The sequence below is a fragment of the Camelina sativa genome, chromosome 11 (assembly GCF_000633955.1).
Source record: "Camelina sativa cultivar DH55 chromosome 11, Cs, whole genome shotgun sequence".
Classification (NCBI taxonomy): Eukaryota; Viridiplantae; Streptophyta; class Magnoliopsida; order Brassicales; family Brassicaceae; genus Camelina; species Camelina sativa.
Window position 1 is genome coordinate 6,756,033 of NC_025695.1, and position 18,446 is coordinate 6,774,478.

The 18,446-nt window shown below is 37.2% G+C and overlaps 3 protein-coding genes and 3 pseudogenes across 3 annotated transcripts in view; 5 read left to right on the forward strand and 1 right to left on the reverse strand.

Moving 5' to 3' along the window:
* The window catches only part of LOC109124500 (casein kinase 1-like protein 6), a 5,018-nt gene extending 3,430 nt beyond the window's left edge, over positions 1 to 1,588 (reverse strand). The window contains exons 1-6 of the mRNA XM_010440132.2: positions 1,179 to 1,588; positions 1,004 to 1,044; positions 676 to 745; positions 393 to 541; positions 219 to 314; positions 8 to 78 (exon numbers count right to left, since the gene is read on the reverse strand). Of these exons, the coding sequence (XP_010438434.1) occupies positions 8 to 78; positions 219 to 314; positions 393 to 541; positions 676 to 745; positions 1,004 to 1,044; positions 1,179 to 1,266 (515 nt within the window). The 5' untranslated portion in view covers positions 1,267 to 1,588. The remainder of the gene's footprint in view (positions 1 to 7; positions 79 to 218; positions 315 to 392; positions 542 to 675; positions 746 to 1,003; positions 1,045 to 1,178) is intronic.
* LOC104722029 lies at positions 3,053 to 5,425 on the forward strand. The gene is made up of 4 exons (XM_010440133.1): positions 3,053 to 3,377; positions 3,500 to 3,590; positions 3,693 to 3,895; positions 3,993 to 5,425. The coding sequence occupies exons 1-4, from the start codon at positions 3,082 to 3,084 to the stop codon at positions 4,030 to 4,032; spliced, it is 630 nt and encodes a 209-aa protein (XP_010438435.1). The 5' UTR covers positions 3,053 to 3,081; the 3' UTR covers positions 4,033 to 5,425.
* On the forward strand, positions 8,524 to 11,761 carry LOC104722033 (annotated as a pseudogene).
* The window catches only part of LOC104722030 (microfibrillar-associated protein 1), a 9,802-nt gene continuing 3,397 nt past the window's right edge, over positions 12,042 to 18,446 (forward strand). Inside the window, exon 1 of the mRNA XM_010440135.2 lies at positions 12,042 to 12,308. Coding sequence (XP_010438437.1) covers positions 12,154 to 12,308 — 155 coding nt within the window. The 5' untranslated portion in view covers positions 12,042 to 12,153. The remainder of the gene's footprint in view (positions 12,309 to 18,446) is intronic.
* LOC109127198 lies at positions 15,147 to 15,761 on the forward strand (annotated as a pseudogene).
* On the forward strand, positions 15,904 to 17,650 carry LOC104722032 (annotated as a pseudogene).

Here is an 18,446-nt window from a genome sequence, read left to right on the forward strand (position 1 = left end):
AAATCACCTATAAGGGATGTGCCTATGTGTTTGAAGATCCCTATACTTCTTTGCAAGGCCAAAGTCAATGATATACACCTAGATACAAAATCAATCAGGACATGATTTCAGCATACAGAAAATAAAATTATGCTTCTTGTACGGTAGGAAATCTAAAGCAGAAACTCAAGTTTAGTAACAAAGAAGAAAGATGGAATCTAGTGTACACAAAAAAGCACCTGGTTTGCTTTGCGACCAAGTCCCATTAAGAAATTGTCAGGTTTTATGTCACGGTGAAGAAATCCCCTTGAATGCATGTACTCAACTCTGCTAATCTACAAAAATCAACAAATACATTATTTTCTTCTGCCTTGACAAAGTGAAAGCAGCACCACTTGATAATTAATACTAACCAGTTGATCTGCAAGCATCAAAACTGCTTTCAAAGTGAGCCTCCTATTACAATAGTTGAACAAGTCTTCCAAACTCGGCCCAAGCAGATCAATGACCATCGCATTGTAGTCTCCCTGAACCCCAAACCACTTGAGGCTGGGGATGCCACCTTCACCACCACAGAAAACAAATTAAATCCAAGAAATGCGATATCAGATGAGCACAACAGCTAAAGCATATTTTTTTAACATATAGCAGATACAGATTTTGACCAGAAAAGTCATATCAGAGTTGTAAACTTACTTCCTCCTTGTAAAAGCATGTATATCTTCGACTCATAATGAAGTTGGGGATGCTTAGTTTTCGCAGGCTCCTTCAAAAATTTTTACAAAACGTTAGATATAATCCGTTGTCTAATCCCCAAGCAACGAAATATATGAGTATTTTGATACTTAAGAAGCTATGGATGATACATTAGCTGATAAACGCACGCAATGGGACTCTATTGATACAAATTGACGGGAGAAAGCTTAAAAAAAAATTCCAACTTTTACTCGTCTCCTCAATCTTAAACCACATGAGATTGATACAAAACTAATGAGAAAGAAAAGATAAAGATATGAATAAATACCAGCTTAACAGCTACTTCCTCTCCGGTTTGCAGACTTACAGCTGAAACATATACATTCAAGAACAAGATTCAATTCAAAGATAATCCAAAAAAATTGAATACTAACAACAACAACACATTAGAGAATAGATCACATAGAAACGATTTAAACAAAAAAAAGGAACAAGTTTTATACCTAGAAAAAGCTCTCCAAAAGAGCCACCACCGATCTTCCGACCAAGCTTAAACTTGCCCCCAATTACATTATCCATTTTCAAGTCCATTCAATTTACATTCAAATTTCACCTTCTCTGTTTTACAAACCCCGATTAAGAGCCCTAACTTAGAATCAACAGCACCATTTCCAGATCGAAAACAGGTCAACGGGACAAGAAGAAGATGAATATATGAATCGTCTCTCTCTCTCTCTCTCTCTCTCTCTCTCTCTAATGTCGTGGTCGTGGGTGACTCAGGGCGTTGAAGAAGAGTTGAATCGCCGGAACAAACGAATCAGACAAAAAGTCATAGACAAGGAAAAAAAAAAAAATCAGACAGAACCCAGATTGATGAATTTTTTTTTGTCACATTCCCATATCAAAAGGTGACGAATTGATTTCTTGGTGAAAAAAGTTGACCCAGTAAACCATTGTTGATGATGAGAGAGAGAAGGAGAGAGATATGGGCCTCAAACTTTTTTTACTAGGCCCAATCCATACATAAAGGCTTCACTTATTATGCAAAAAAGTGGAAATCTCGAAAAATCATCTAAGTACTATATATATTTGATTGCCAAAGACCTAACTTGTGATGGAGACTTTATGCATTTTTCCTTTTTATAAACTCTCACGGACACATTGGTCTACACAGGTTACAATCAAGGTCCCAAAAAAAAATAAAAAATAGTTGTTTTTTAATATATAAACAGACGAGATAGTAGAATCATTAATTATGACATTAGTACCAATCATAAATGCCTAATAATTCATGCTTAGGGTTGTAATGTTATGTACCTATGCGTATGTTGTCTTGTCCTTATCATAGAAGCGACGTTGAAGTCACTGGGCCTGATCCACTTGTCTAAGGCCCACTTTGCTACGTGTGATATTTTGGTAGTGTGTAGAGAGAGAGAGAGAGAGGGGATTCTTTCTGCTGCTGCACACATCAAATGTGTCTCTCGACAAAGGCTATTATTGGTCACAGATGAAGTCACGAAGAAGGTATACTTGACCAAAACGTCTATGCTCTGAATTATTAATTGGGGTATAAAATCATGAGACAACATACGCATAGGTACATAACACATTAACAGATTGGCTACTAAAAGCTAGGGTACTCCCAAAGCTTTGTTAATCTTCCTTGAGATGAAGGAGGAGGATACTCTTTAAACCGGAAAGGGACTCCTAAAGAAGAGGAGCCCATTTGTGGACAAGGTGGATGACAAGCTGAGGTTATCAGAGATTACTTGAACTATGCACTTGGATGAAGCTATTTTAGAAACTAGCCTCTGAAGTCCACTTGAAACTTCAATCACATCTTCATCAACTGGTGTATGGTAGTACAATATCATCTGTTCAAGATTTGGCATTGTCTCCAAGATTTGGGGACAAACGGGACTGGTTCATGGACGGATCATCCCAGGCAATCAATTTCAGTTCACTTTCCCTACGGAAGAATCTCTGGAGACTGTGTTACGCAGAGGTCCTTGGGCTTTCAACGACAGAATGCTCGTTCTACGGATAGTGGTCAAGGTTGTGTTGATTCCGTCTCAACATACGCATATATTACATGTGCAGGTGTAAAATAGTCGCTCCTTCTCCTCTATATTAAAATCAATGTAAAAAACTAAAAACTTCCCAAAAAGTATTCTTGATCAAAAACTACGAGGAGCGACTCGTTGACTAATTGGCCGTAGCCTAAATACTCTTTAATATCCGTCTGATTAACAAGGCCCAAAAGTAAAGGCTATTTAACCACGAGCCATCGAATTTTTGGGGATCCGATCCCTACTATATAATAATGACATCCCAAATTATTAATTTTAATTATCTGTCTATTTTTGCTAGGGTTTTTTTTTTTTTGTGTGTGTGGCTTTTCCGATCATGGATCCCCAATCGATGGATGTTGAGACGGCGAAACGAGCTTCGACGGCGAAGGAGGAATCTGCCCCTCCTGTCACAAAGAAACCCAAAGTCGAAGAGGAAGAGGAAGAGGAAGACAATCATGACGACGACGTAGATTCTGACAGTGACGACGACGAGAAGAGGAACCGGAGTGGGATGTGGACAGCTTCGATGGTCGCGAATACGAATCAGATCCCGAAGTTCGTAAGCTGTTCGCCGACGAGAAGGATTATGAAGAATACCGTCTTGACGAAATCAAGATGCTCGAGAGTAAGGTAAACTGTAGTTTTGTTTGTTTCTTTGTATAGATTCCAACTGAAGAATTTTCGTAGAACACAAAAGAATTGAAGAAGATGATGAAATTGTTCTTTGTTGTGTTGCTTTCTTTGTTGTGTAGTCTGGACGAACCATGTGGTGAAAACATGACTATTAAAGATGACCTGACAGATCTGGCTTCCTTGTGCATTAATAAACTCAACGAGGACAAGGTCAGTGACTGAGTATGAATGATCGTCATATGTGAATTGAATCTATATATATATATATATATTTATGGAACTCACTTCTACATAAATATATATATTTGATAGGGAACGTGTGTGAAATTGGTGGAGATTGTGGGAGCTACTGTAAGTGGGGGATTTCGAATGAAGGTTTATATAACGTTTATGGCTCGGGAGGATGAGAATGGGCCTCTTGTTGAGTATCAAGCCAAGGCGTTGAGGTATTGTGCACATCGTCAACCTTCCGTTCCTATACTCTGCCGACCAAGCCCCAAACCCAACGCAGACATGTAATATATTTATTTGCTTTTTTGTGCAAGTGGTGATGTGGAGAGAGAAAAACTGAATAATATATTATTTTAATTTTGACTATATCTAAATTTGCAGACTCAGACGGGAGCTTGTCAAGATGATGAAGACATATTGAAGTTAGGCTCGATCTCTAGTTTGTCTCAGTGTTGGCCGAAAGTTGGGAGTTATATCTATGGAGTTTAGTGTTGTATCTTATTATTTTGGATAGAGAGGTTTTGCGAGTGGGAGATAGTGAGAGAGGGATGAGGAGACAGAGGTTTTGGGACGACTCGACCTAAGATGATCGATACTAGGATGTTGCTCTTGAGAAGTTTATAACATCAAATTATCAGATTTAAGAATTAGAGAATAATTAAATAGATTTTGTTTTGGCTTACTTTATCTAGCTTAAAATGTTGAAGAGGATCTGGCTTTGTCATTCAGAACAGCTAGTTGAATGTGACATACCACTATATGCTCAAAATATCGAGCTTATTGATCTCCAAGGTTGTACAAGTTTGCAGAGTTTTCCAGACACGAGTCAATTACAACATCTCCGAGTTTCTCAAGTTGCATACAGATCAAAAGTTTCCAAGGAGCTCCAAATATTGAGGAACTACATCTTCAAGGAACCAGTATAAAGGAAATACCAACATCCATTATGAGCCATTCCCTCCAAAAAGTTAAGCTGCACCGCCAAAAGCTTTTGAATCTCCTAGGAAACTTTCAGGATGTTGAGTATATTGATTTGGAGAGTGTAACAGAACTGGTAAAAGTAAGCTCCCATAATCAAGGTTTCGGCAAGCTTGTCTACTTGAACATGAAAGATTGTTCTCATTTACGAAGTCTTCCTGACATGGTCACTCTAGAATCTCTCCAAGTTCTACATCTGTCTGGCTGCTCAAAGCTTGAGGAAATTAAGGGTTTCCCAAAAAACATGAGAACGTTATATATTTGGTGGAACCGCATTACAAGAAGTGCCACAGTTTCCCAAAACTCTAGAATTCTTGAATGCTCATGGTTGTACATATTTAAAGTCGGTTTGTTTGGACTTTGAGCAGCTTCCAGTCCACTACACCTTCAGTAATTGTTTCAATTCTTCTTTACAAGTGATTGCTGAGCTCTTAGAGAAAGGTCTGACTAGAATAGCAAGTTTAGCAAGATCAGCAAAACAACAGGTTTTTTTTTCTCCTTCTCTACACATATAGTCTAATGTAGTAAAGCGAGCAAGTTATCTGACTGGATTTGGCCTTTGAATAGGGATTCATCAAAGCACCTGAAGTCAGCATCTGTATTCCTGCTGGCACACGTCAGAGATCCTCATTTCTCTTGGAAGAAGGTCCAAATGTAATGGCAAACTTAGATCCTTGGACAAGAAAACCTCTTTCTGGCTTTTTTATGTCAATTGTGGTATCATTTCAGGATGATTGTCACAACACTACATGTCTTGGCATTAAGTGCATATGCACATGAAAAGACATGTTCGACTCTTCTGATAAAAAAATAGAGAGAATGTATCACTGTTAGGCTCCGGGGGAAGTTCCAAAAGTCGAATGGCATCCCAGTGGTAGTGAAGTTAAATTTGAATTCCACATAGTGAGTCAAAAAAACGAGCTTTTAGGTGCTAACTGTAGAGTGACCCAATGTGGCGTCCAGATAATTACAGCTCCAACGAATGCAAATGATACAATACCTAGTGAAATTACAAGAGAAAGAGAAGCTACAAGTATTAGTAATGATATTGATGAGGAGCATCATTCTCCAACATCTTCCAGAGTCGTCATAGAGGCAATTATCCCTAATCCATTTTCATCCATCGAGCCACTTAAGGTTTCTAGTAAGTTAAGATCTAAAGGAACTATGCATTTAACACAACCATTTACGTCTATGATCAGGAGTTGAGGACATGCATGACTATGATCCGCAGATCACAGTGAGAATCTCCATATGTAATATAGGCTTTTATTATATTAGGTGTAAGTGTGTAACTTCCTGTACTCTTGTACTCTTGTTACCATATTAGTAAGGGTTTCTTGGTGAAACAATACGTTTTCAGAACTTAATTGGGGAATGGATACTAACACTATTTAAAACAGAAAAAACAGGGTGTTAAGAGATAGAGAAGAGTAGAGATAGAGCATAATTGTGGGATAGAGGAGATTGGTGGAGATTACCAGTTAAGCCTGCATGTTTTTTGTTTCGTTAGAGGAGAGAGAGGGTGGAAGCGGAGGAGAAGGAGAGAGAGGGTGGAAGCCGAGTGAATTTTATGGGCTGAGTAATTGGTTGGCGTAATTGGGCTTAATATGTCGGCCCTTTTCAGTACATTTTGATGAGGAAAAATGTGATGAGGTTTTTAAATCATAGGAGGTTTTGGTTGAGCGTAGGATTAAATCAGAGGAGGTTTTGGTTGATAATCCGATTGGGTGTTTTTTTTGTGTTATTGGGCAAATATATGCCAGTTTTATGCAATGAGGAGAATGAGTGTAGACCAAAGAAATGAATTTGATTATGGGAATGGATGGTGGGGGAAGTGATTAATTTCGTGGTAAGTTGAACAATATGTACAGACTGCAGTTTGCTGCAGTTGAGGACCTGTTTTAATAAACGAAACCACACTTTAAATAAAAAGATTGGCTTATCTTACAGAGATGATTCCAGGAAATAAAGTAGATTAATACATTTAGTGTTGTGTTTTTCAGATTTCCTACAAACACCTGACATACGAAGTTCGTAATGCAGAGATACACACACCCAAAAAACTTCAGAATTAATACATTTAGACATCATCCGAGTGGGGCAGTACATGTGACTCTATTGTGTCCAAACCCACCGCACCTTCCACATTTGTTAGGTTGCTTTGACTTGTTAGTTCCCTACAGTAAGCATTATAAACATTTGTAAATCCATCACTTATTTAACTAGCTAACGATTAAAAACTTGGTCTTACCGAGTACTCCCCTACAGAGTGGATGCGGAGCTTTGGTGGTCTTCCGGGTGGTCTTTTTGATTTGGGAGGCATCAAACACATAACCCTTATATCATCTGGTACATTAACTTCAGTTGGATCTTCGACAGGCAGTATTGTTCCTTCAACTGTTGGGGACCATATGTTTTTTACAGTCTGAGTATGAGACTGGAAACAATTGGGAAAATGGAACAAAATAGGGTTTCACCACAGTAACTGTTCGATGGCATATATTAATGACATATAATGTAATTATTAAGATAATAGAATGGCAAAAATGGATGACGAAAATAATACAACAGTGAAAATTGTGGGTTTATCTAATTCTAAATAGTGACTGTATCACTTCCATAATTAAGTTTTAGAAACATATGTTTTCCCCAAATATTTCTATTAATAAAAAGATATTTGGAAATTTAGTACATTTTTTAAACATAATTGGTAATTTAGTACATTCACTATTTATAATTTGCAAAATAATTACCTTCAACTATTCACTACTATTTACATTACTTTCTAACCCTTAAAAAAATATTTTATTTACAAGTATGCCATTAAAATTAAATATTTTATTATTTTATTATATGACTCCTTGAATTTAATAATTAAAATACTAATCAAAATAAATTTATTTTCTAAAAAATTTTAGGTGTATAAAATTCTATATTCTTGCATCTATTATTTGATATCCATTTTGTTTGATGATTTGTTTTTATTATGTAAAATAAAGTTCACAAATTTTTACCCGTGCACTCATTAAATATACAGATGCAATCCGTTAAGTTTATTAATTGTACATGTAAATAATAATACATATATTTGAGGTGTACAACTAGTTTAGTATACATATGTATATTAATATACACATCTTCATCCTTACCGCTGCTGATATAAAGTACATTAAATATGGATAAATTAAAAATATTTCTATTTTTGTAGTTTCCTACACTAAATGAGCTGTACGGATCCAATTATCCTTTTGGAATTTCATAATAATACACTCTACCCCACTTTCTCATCTATCTCACAATCCTTCTATTATACAAATAGTAAAAATTACCTAATTATCTAATTATAAAATAGTAAATGTATTAAAAATCCAATTAAGTTTTTAAAATATACTATTTTGCATAGAAACTCATTAATAAACTTAGACATGCTTTTTATTATTGATTTTTTTTGTTCCTGTGGGGATTAATTTATCAGCTATCAATCTATCTATATATATATTCAAACTTGCTTTTTATTGGAGGCATGTCTCAAAAAAATTGAAGTTTTTTTTTTCCTGTGGAGATTAATTTATCAGCTATACATATATTCGAACTTGCTTTTTATTGGAGGCATGTCTCAAAAAAATTGCATTGTTACTCGGACCGCTATATTATGTTTGATTCGGTCACATATCTGATATCTTTTTTTTTTGTAAATCAGCGGGAAGAAATCTCTACATATCTGATATTTGTAACCAGTGTAATCTCTTCATTCGTAGAAGATAATACTACATATAAAAATACAGTATTTGATTTCCACGCTAAAGCAATTTAAGATAATACATAAACTAATCTTAAAAAAGCCCATTAAAGCCCAGTAGAGTTTCAATCTAATGAGTTTATGACGGGTTTTTTTTGGACATCGAATTTATAAGTTATTGCATGGCTTAAATGTTTTTCCACCGTCTTCTTCTGCTCTTCCGTCCCCGCACAGTTGCTTAGGGATCCTTTCGCATTGTTTCCCCCGATTTTGCAATCTTCTCATGCTATAGCCGTACAAGTTTCTTAAAACTGTAAATTAGTTTATTTTTGTCTTCAATTTCTTCTGGATTTGGTTTATTTATGTTTCCTTGTTCTCTCTTCCTGAACCATCGACCTTCGCTTTTTTATTTATTTAGGTTTCTGATTTGTATTCCTATCGTCTTTGTTTGTTAATTTGTGTGCTGATTTAGTTTTCTAACTCCGTCGATCCAAACTTTTGACAAATTACTCCATATTTTATAGAGTTCGAACCCCTTTTTGCCTTTTATTTCATAAAAAAAAATCTGCAATCTTCGATTTGGGGAAAATTACTAATGATGCAAAAAGCTTGAATCTCAATCCTTGTATTATTTTGATGCTGCAGAAACAGATAGCTTTATATATATAAATTCAGTTTGGGGTTACTCGCAAGTGCAAAATATGTCTGTCACGGCAAGGGTGAGTAGTGATGCAGGAATAGCTGTAAGGGAGAAACTACGAGGTAGTATTGGACAGACTAGAGTGAGAAGGTATTGGCCTGGAAAAGCTCCGGAGTGGACTGAGGAGGCCGAAGATGATGACGATGTTAGGATGCAGACCGTTTCTGTTTTTGGATAGAGCTTTTCCAAAGAATGATGATTTAGGGGTTTCTAGGAAGGATGATCCAAGACTGCGCCGTTTAGCTCATACCAGAGTTGAAGACCGTGACGAAGTTAGAGCTGATCATAGGAAAATTAGAAAGGCTGAGGTTGTATCTACGGAAGAAGAAGAAAGGAATCAAGAGGATAGAGACGATGATGATGATGATGATGAAGAAGATGCTTTGGAAGAAAGAAGAAGAAGAATTAGGGAGAAGAATCTTAAAAGAGCTCAAGAGGAGGCTGCTCTACTTCCTTTAGAAGAAAAAGATGAGATACAAGAGGAATAAGAGGATGAGGAGGAGTCTGAGTACGAGACTGATTCAGGGGATGACATGCCTGGTATTGCCATGATCAAGCCTTTTTTTTGTACCAAAAGCTGAGAGAGATACCAGAGCAGAGCGTGAGAGACTTGAGGCTGAAGAAGAAGTTCTCGAGGAATTAGCTAAGAGAAAACTGGAGATGAGGAAAGTAGAGACAAAGCAAATAGTGGTTGAGGAAGTTAGGAAAGATGAAGAGATACGGAAGAACATGCTGTTGGAAGAAGCAAACATTGGAGATGTGGAAACTGATGACGAACTCAATGAAGCTGAGGAGTATGAAGTCTGGAAGACAAGAGAGATCAGTAGGAACAAGAGAGAAAGAGATGCAAGGGAAGCTATGCTGAGAGAGAGGGAAGAAATAGACAAGTTGAGGAACATGACTGAGCAAGAGAGGAGAGAATGGGAGAGGAAGAATCCGAAACCTTCATCATCTCAGCCTAAAAAGAAGTGAAACTTTATGCAAAAATACTACCACAAGGGTGCCTTCTTCCAGGCAGATCCTGATGATGAGGCAGGTTCTGATGGGACTGATGGTATATTTCAGCGCGACTTCTCTTCTCCAACTAGAGAAGATAGGTTGGACAAATCGATTCTCCCCAAAGTTATGGAAGTCAAGCACTTTGGTCGTAGTGGAAGAACTAAATGGACTCACCTTGTCAATGAGCTGGGGTTAGCCGTTCCCTCTCCTCGAAGTGCGCTCTTACATCTTCAATTAGGGGGCGAAGGGTTCTCCTCATTGATTGGGGCTCTTCTCTTCGGACTTTCTCCATCTCGCAACCATGACTAGCTTCCAAAAGTTGGTTACGGAGTTCGACCTCGTGAAGCCTGTTCTTGGAAGCTTTCTCACTCTCCATGGCTTCCTAATAAAGATCGCCGGCTTTCTTCAACTTCCCCCTGAGATCCTCGTTGGCAATACTGAGGTCAAGTACTTGGAGCTCGGATTTCTTTATCCGAGATAGGATCTGTTCGGCCTTCTCTACGGTGTTAGCATTAATTGCTTCCAGACGAGCGTACTCCTCCACCTGAGTCTCTAGTTCGGCCACCCGGTCTTTTAGCTTCTTTACTTTGGAGGCTGAGAGCGAAGCAAAGAGTTGGTCTTCATACGAAGCAACAGAGTGTTGAACTCGATCATCATCTGCAAGGATGGAAAGTTAGTAAAGTCCACCAACTGTTATTACCTAAGGAAGAGAACATAATTTTGTTTTACTTACCTCGCCAACCTTATCCGCAAAACGGAAGAAGTTTCCGCGGTTGAGCTCGGTCATGTCCGCGAAAGGTGGAACACGAACCCCGGGCCGAACGTAACTCCTCATTAAGTCCGCTGGAGAGGGAGGAGAAACTGCGTTAAGAAGAGAAAAATATGCGAGTTTACTTAAGAATCAGCATGAATTGCAGTGTAAAAAAAAACAAAAAAAATGAGATGCTTACCTCGGGGAGAGTGACGCTGTTCCTTTGGGGGGAGCTTGCTGGAAGAGCCTCCAGACTCCTTAGACTGAAGAGGATCCCCGGATTTCTTCTCGGAGAGAGGCACACCATCCCTCGAACTGGACCTGCTTTGTCCGTCTCTAGAGGAGCCAATTCGGGCTCGAACTTTCCCATGGGAAGTAGTAAGAGTGTTGGGCTCCTTCCTCTTCCTCGATTGATCAGTCTGCTGCGGGTTGTCGTCAGCTCGGTCGCATGCGACAACCGGAGTAGGGGCACCGCTCTCTAGGGGTTCGTCAGCCGAACCTGAGATAACAATCAGAGTGGGATCAGCGGATCCCGAGGTTGGTTCAATACTGAGCTCCCGAGCAAGAGTCGCGGTAGCCTTAGAGGCTGAGGGGGGAGCGTCAGTCGACTTAGATGCAGAAGAGTCAGCATCTAATAAGTTTATGACGGGTTTTTTTGGACATCGAATTTATAAGTTATTGCGTGGCTTAAATGTTTTTCCACCGTCTTCTTCTGCTCCTCCGTCCCCGCACAGTTGCTTAGGGATCCTTTCGCATTGTTTCCCTCGATTTTGCAATCTTCTCATTCTATAGCCGTAAAGGTTTCCCAAAACTGTAAGTTCATTTATTTTTGTCTTCAATTTGTTCTGGATTTGGTTTATTTATGTTTCCTTGTTCTCTCTTCCCGAACCATCGACCTTCGCTTTTTTATCTATTTAGGTTTCTGATTTGTATTCTTGTCGTCTTCGTTTGTTAATTTGTGTGCTGATTTAGTTTTCTAACTCCGTCGATCCAAGCTTTTGACAAATTACTCCAAATTTTATAGAGTTCGATCCCCTTTTTGCCTTTTATTTCGTGAAAAAAAATCTGCAATCTTCGATTTGGGGAAAATTACTAATGATGCAAAAAGCTTGAATCTCAATCCTTGTATTATTTTGATGCTGCAGAAACAGATAGCTTTATATATATAAATTCAGTTTGGGGTTGCTCGCAAGCGCAATATATATAAATTCAGTTTTGGGTTACTCGCAAGTGCAAAATATGTCTGTCACGGCAGGGGTGAGTAGTGATGTTGCAATAGCTGTAAGGGAGAAACTACGAGGTGGTATTGGACAGACTAGAGTGAGAAGGTATTGGCCTGGAAAAGCTCCGGAGTGGGCTGAGGAGGCCGAAGATGATGACGATGTTAGGATGCAGACCGTTTCTGTTTTTGGATAGAGCTTTTCCAAAGAATGATGATTTAGGGGTTTCTAGGATAGATGATCCAAGGCTGCGCCATTTAGCTCAGACCAGAGTTGAAGACCGTGACGAAGTTAGAGCTGATCATAGGCGAATTAGAAAGGCTGAGGTTGTATCTATGGAAGAAGAAGAAAGATATAATTTGAGTTTGAATTGTCAAATCAATTTTCTAGGAATGGTATGGTCAGAGTCAATTGCAACGTTGAATGCCCCGTTCATGAGCTGGTAAAGTCGAGATACCTCGCCAAGAGCTATCCAACGACGACAGAGGAACCAACCCGCTTGCTATGGCGTCCTCCAACTACTCTTATTGGAACAGAAAAGACTAGCACTACCCAGATCGGATCAGAGTTCACGTCGCCCATGCTGATCAAACTCTCATTTTGAAGCTCTTCGCCAACATGTTAGTTAAGACTTTAAATGTCTTTTGACAAATCACAAACTAATAACACTAAACTTTAACAAAATTTAACAAAATCTTAGATCTAATAACAACAGACTCTACATAACATTTAAAATCTTCAAAACTCCATTTAAATCTTAAATCAATAACCCCACTAAATTTTTTTGTTTTTTTTGTTTTTTTTTTTCTGATAAAGATCATTCAAACTAAGTTAGTAGTCTATTTTCCATATTCGTGAAAACTAGTTATTCTTCTTGTATTTATAGCAGATGTCATTTACTCTATATTGACACAACGTTAGTCACATGAATTGTTATGCAACGTAATTGATACTGTCTTTCTATCAGTTTTTCATATAACAAATATTATTTTTGTCTATTATCGGTTATTTCTTTTTAATACCTTTCCATTTACTTCCAACCAGAATCAGTAGTTTATAATTTATGTCGATAAATGAGAAGGAATCCAAACATTCGTGGTATATTCATCTAGCTCTCATGGCAGTGCAGTACAAAATATAAACTCCTATTCCAAGAAAATAAAATAATGCAAAGGACGAGAGCGGTCGTCATCGATTCATCTGGTTCTCTTCTCGATGTACAATCACATGACTAAAACTGGCTCAAATTAGGCCTTTATACAAGACACTTACCTGTAAACAGGACTAATATTTGCTTATAAAACCATTATATGACTTCGTATATCATATATTTATATACGTGTGTATAAAACTATTAAACTTTCCATGACTAATGACTTTTTTTTTTCTTCATTTTTTGGATTTCATGATATTTAAAATGATTGAAATGTATTGATAAATGATAAGTGGGTTTAGAAAAACAAACATTTGGATAAGTTTATCTCGCCGTTATAATTTAAACGGTACCAAGATGAGGATAAGGTTTGTGAAACTTATATAATGCAATGGGCACCATAGGTTTTTGTGTTGCCTAATTTGATCTAACCAACATATATAATCTATTCGTACTAGTAATCGAGTGGCTGAGCTGTTGATATATAGAGATACGTAGTACTGTTATATATTGTAAGTAAAGAAACCAAGAATCATTCGCCGACAACAAAATAAGGGGTACTGATAATCCAATGCACGTGGATTTTGTGATTGTATTGGATAATGCTAGTCACCTAGAAGAAATCAAATCTCAAGCTTTTGGCCATAATTTTAGCAATTGTTTGTTGAGTCTACGTAAAGAAGAGAGTAATTTTCATGGTAATCGCAATTTCAGCTGTTAATTGTGTTATAATGATAAAAAAGAGATTAGAGGTGGAGAATGCGAAATTGGTTAGGTTGGTGATAGTAGCTAGTTTAAAGCCTAATTTAGGCTTGTTATTGAATTAATACATAACCATAACGACTGGAAAGGTTTTGGACAACATATATTTATTATTTAATCGCTTTGGCAGATTGTAAAACCCTAAATAGCCACCTAAAACCAAATGATTGTACTAGCTACAATGTCACTTCATCTACTGTAATATACTAATATTCGCTATATATTATACGGTAATACAAAATTAATATAAACTCAAACTAGAATTTGGCATGACCACAAAATTAACCAGTCCAAGATAATTATTTCTAACTTTGCAAGATCTTGTTTTAAGAACTCATTCATTATTTCTGGATTTCTTCAATCTAGCTAACATAGAATAATGATGTTACTTAGCATAAAATTTGCAAAATAGCCCCAAAGTATCAAATACGTTTATAAATTATAATTTGCATAGAAACAATAAAATATTCTATGTAATGAAATAAAACAAAATCTCTAAAAAATCGTATATTTTTTAAAAAATAGTATAATTTGTTATTCTTTTTTTATTAGTTTTAGGGTCCATGAGTCCAACAGAAAGACTTGAGATGTAGTAGTTTCTCTTATAATCGAATTTTCGAATTTTTTGTTTGTACACCTATTACGTAGATCTTTAACATAGTATTCAGTAACAATGCCAGAATAATAGATTATGAGGGTTATATATTAATAATATGTAAAATTATGGAAGTTTTTATTAAAAACTTAGATATTATATAAGTACAAAAAAAATTAGAAAAAGGGGGTCAAAAAGGGTAGTAAAACCTGAGACATGGATGTCAATTCACTAAAAACAAACCAAATTTGCCATTATATATATAATATATATACAAGTCTAAATTAGAAAATTTTATAAATTTTATGGATGTTAGTTGACACCCCTCTTCCTTCACTAGCTCCCACTGATCGTACTCGTAGTATGTTTTTAAAATTCAGTTTATTAACAACATATATAAGCCATTTTTACACTTTCAAGTTTCAAGCATTACACTTGATGAAATAATTTATTCTCCGTATATAGTGCGTACATCGCGCCAAATTATCCGTCTCAACATTTACTCTTATATAACTGTAGGCAAAATTAATTTAAAGACCGTTGAAACTATGGGCTATATATTCTTAAAAGGCCTAATAGATACTTAAAAGCCTAATATTAGAAAAGCCCACTAAACTTTGAATGCAAAACAAGATATGTTCTCTTCTAATCCAAAGGAAGAGGCTCATACTCACTTCTTCTCTCACACAAAAAGATAAGGAAACAATGTCTGTGTCAGCCAGCGATCTTTGGCACCGGAATCGTCACCGTCGCTGCTGCTTCTCCGGTTCTCCGCCAATTCCAAGTTCCGAAATTGGGGAATGGAGTAGGAGGAGGATTAGGGATGGTGATTGAGTGTTCTTCGAGGCCGCAGAAGAAATCGACTGCGCATCACAGGAAGTCAAGGCCGAAGAAGACTCAGCCTTGGGACGTTAAGAGAAAGCCTACTATTTATGCTCCTCTTCCTCCTCTCCCGGCGGAGTGGACTCCGTTCACTCTTGCTTCTGATGACGGTGGTGCCGCCGCTGCTGCTGCTTCACCTGCATGAGACTTAGTTCCAGGCGCTGCCTAGTTGGTATGAGTTTATCTGCTGCTGGGATGGTTATAATCTAGTTTGAGAGCTTTTTGTTGTTTGTTTCTGTTAATGTGTTTACAGTTTTCTGATGTTTGTGTTGGCTTTATGTGTTTGATTGATTAATGAATGGACCAAATTTGCAGTTTAAAAAAAAAGCTTCAACCTTTTTTTTCTCTGTTTTTGGGTTTAAATGTCTCAGCTTTATCTTTAAAAAATTTAGATTTATAGTTAATCGATTGTGGAAATGTGGCTCTCGTCTTGGTGATATATGATGTTGCTATTCTTTATATGCATAATAAGGCCTGCCTATTTTTTTGTTTGGTCCGATTGATGTGAAGAGTTTTAGTGTTTGCTACTTGAAGTTTTGATATGAAAACGGAAGCTCAATGGTTTATGGGGCGTTTGATGTTAAGAGGAATGTATCACAAACAGTGCTACAAGGAGCAGCGTCATCCTAACTGCTATGTCTGCAGAGAAAAGGTAAATTTATTCACATTAGTTGTGTTATGGAAAATGAAACTACAGTGTATGTGATAAAATTTGAAGAATTGGTCTGTTATACCAGTAGTATGTAGAATGTAATAGTAGGTTTATTTTTCAGATTCCTCGAACTGCGGAAGGTATAAAGTACCTTGAGCATCCGTTCTGGAGGGAGAAATACTGTCCTTCCCATGATATCGATGGAACTTCCAAATGTTCCGGCTGTGAAAGATTAAAGGTACTTCTTAATTTTGAGAGAAATATTGAGATATATAAAAGCCTTCTGGGTTGACTTGTTATGGTTCTTTGCAGCATTGTGGAACACAGTATGTAATGCTTGCAGATGGTCGATGGTTATGTCGAGAATGTGTGGCATGCGCAGTTATGGATTCATATGAATGCCAATCTTTGCAGCTTGAAATCCGTGAATTCTTCAAGGGCTTAAACATGAAGATTGAGGCAGAATTTCCTGTTCTTTTGGTGGAGAGAAATGCTCTGAATAAAGCTGAGGAGGAAGAGAAGATTGTGAGTACATTTCCTAATCTTAAACTTCCTGATCTCTTTCTCTCTCTGTATCTCTCTCTCACACACACTCTCTTCATATGTGTCAACACACACAGGACTATCAATGTCAGGTGTTAACCAGATCTATTTGCCTATCTGAGGAGCAGATTATCGCAAGTGTAAGACATTAATTATTATCAAGATGATACTTATAATACTGAATTTAGATTGGACTTTTAACTCTGTTCCACCTATATATACAGGTCTCAAAGAGGGAAAGGATTAGGCCGGATAAGCAGCTGATAGACGTGATTACAGAGTCTAAAAGGGTTGTTCGCAAGTGCGAGGTCACTGCAATTCTCATCTTATATGGGCTTCCTTGGTAATCCACATGATCATCTTTTTTCTAAATAATCTCTTGCGCCAACTGGTTTAATCAAGTCTATGTTTACACTTTACACACAGGTCACTCACAGGATATATCTTGGCTCATGAGATGATGCATGCGTATCTTAGACTCAATGGTATGTAAGAGTCATATACTGTCTGTAATACCCAATTTGTACCCCCATTTGAGGAGAGTTCTCAAACTCCTTTGGTTTAATCACAGGTTACACGAATCTTAACAAGGTTCTTGAAGAAGGATTATGCCAAGTGTTAGGCCACATGTGGTTGGACTCTCAGACATATGCCATTCCCGACACTCGTACTCTTCTTCTTTTTCTTCTTTCTTCACTACTCCATCTACAACGACATCAAAGAACCCATCTGATCTTGAGAAGAAGCTCGTATATTTTTGCCAGCATCAGATAGAAACAGATGAATCACCAGTCTACGGTGACGGGTTCAAGAAAGTTAGCAAAATGATGGCCTCAAATCATTACAACATTAAAGATACCTTGAAAGAGATCGTGAGCATTTCCAAGACTACACAATATTGAAAGCCATAATCACTAGCCCTATTTTATATATACCCGTAGGCCGTAGTGCATGTATAATGTCGCCGTATATTTATATTTCATAAACAGACTTTGCTCTTGTTCTCATGTTTTAACAGTTTTCTCCTTTGTTTTGCGGCGATGATGGAAACTTCAAACAACATTGCGTGTGAGACAAATGTAATATTTGACTGTTTCAACCGCATTGAGTTACAACACTGAGTCTACTTGCCAAATTCACTGTTGTTGATAGCTTCCAGACTTCCACCATGTGGATCAGATATGTGAGAGGTAACTCATATGATTAGTTTTTAAGTTTTTTTTTGGTTTACTCCGGTTATAGCAACTGATTGAAGGACAAAATGGAATAATGATGCTCTTGTGTCTCATCAGTAGGGGGGATTCAACAATAGTCATGCTTCGTCTATTTTTTTTAAAAAAGAGTTAAGTCATGAGGGAGGGTATCGGAGGAGTATATATTCTCGACTCTACTACCTTCGGCGAGATTGATTCTCATAAAGAATGGAGCCGGCTGCTCTTTTTTTTGTTCAAAACATCTTGTAGGAAACTGTTGCACAAACTGATTGGCTTATAAGAATAATAAGATCGTTTTACGATTCTTTACAGATAATAATAAGCAGAGCCTTTTACCTTGTCATGAGGAGGATCCATTCGAGTCGACCATCGATTTCTTTTGCTCATTTTAGTCAACTTACATTGTCTTGTGTAGCCTTCAAAAATCAAGACTAAAATGAAACATAACAAGTAGAAGAAGCCTTTTTACACACTAACGAGGAAATTCTCTCGTATTCGTTGGTTCAATATATAACCCACACCACCACCCCTAACAATTAACAGTGCTCAACTATCGAGTAAACCAAATATTTCAAAGGCCCATGAAAGCCCACTAGAGATTTTGAGACTTCGGGTGGCTTTTTTTTTTTTTTTTTTTTTTTTTT

Coding starts and splice junctions, on each gene's coding strand:
- LOC104722029 (XM_010440133.1), top strand. CDS start 3,082: ATGGATCCCCAATCGATGGATGTTGAGACGGCGAAACGAGCTTCGACG. Junction 3,378..3,499: donor TCAAGATGCTCGAGAGTAAG/GTAAACTGTAGT, acceptor TTTGTTGTGTAG/TCTGGACGAACCATGTGGTG. Junction 3,591..3,692: donor ATAAACTCAACGAGGACAAG/GTCAGTGACTGA, acceptor TATATTTGATAG/GGAACGTGTGTGAAATTGGT.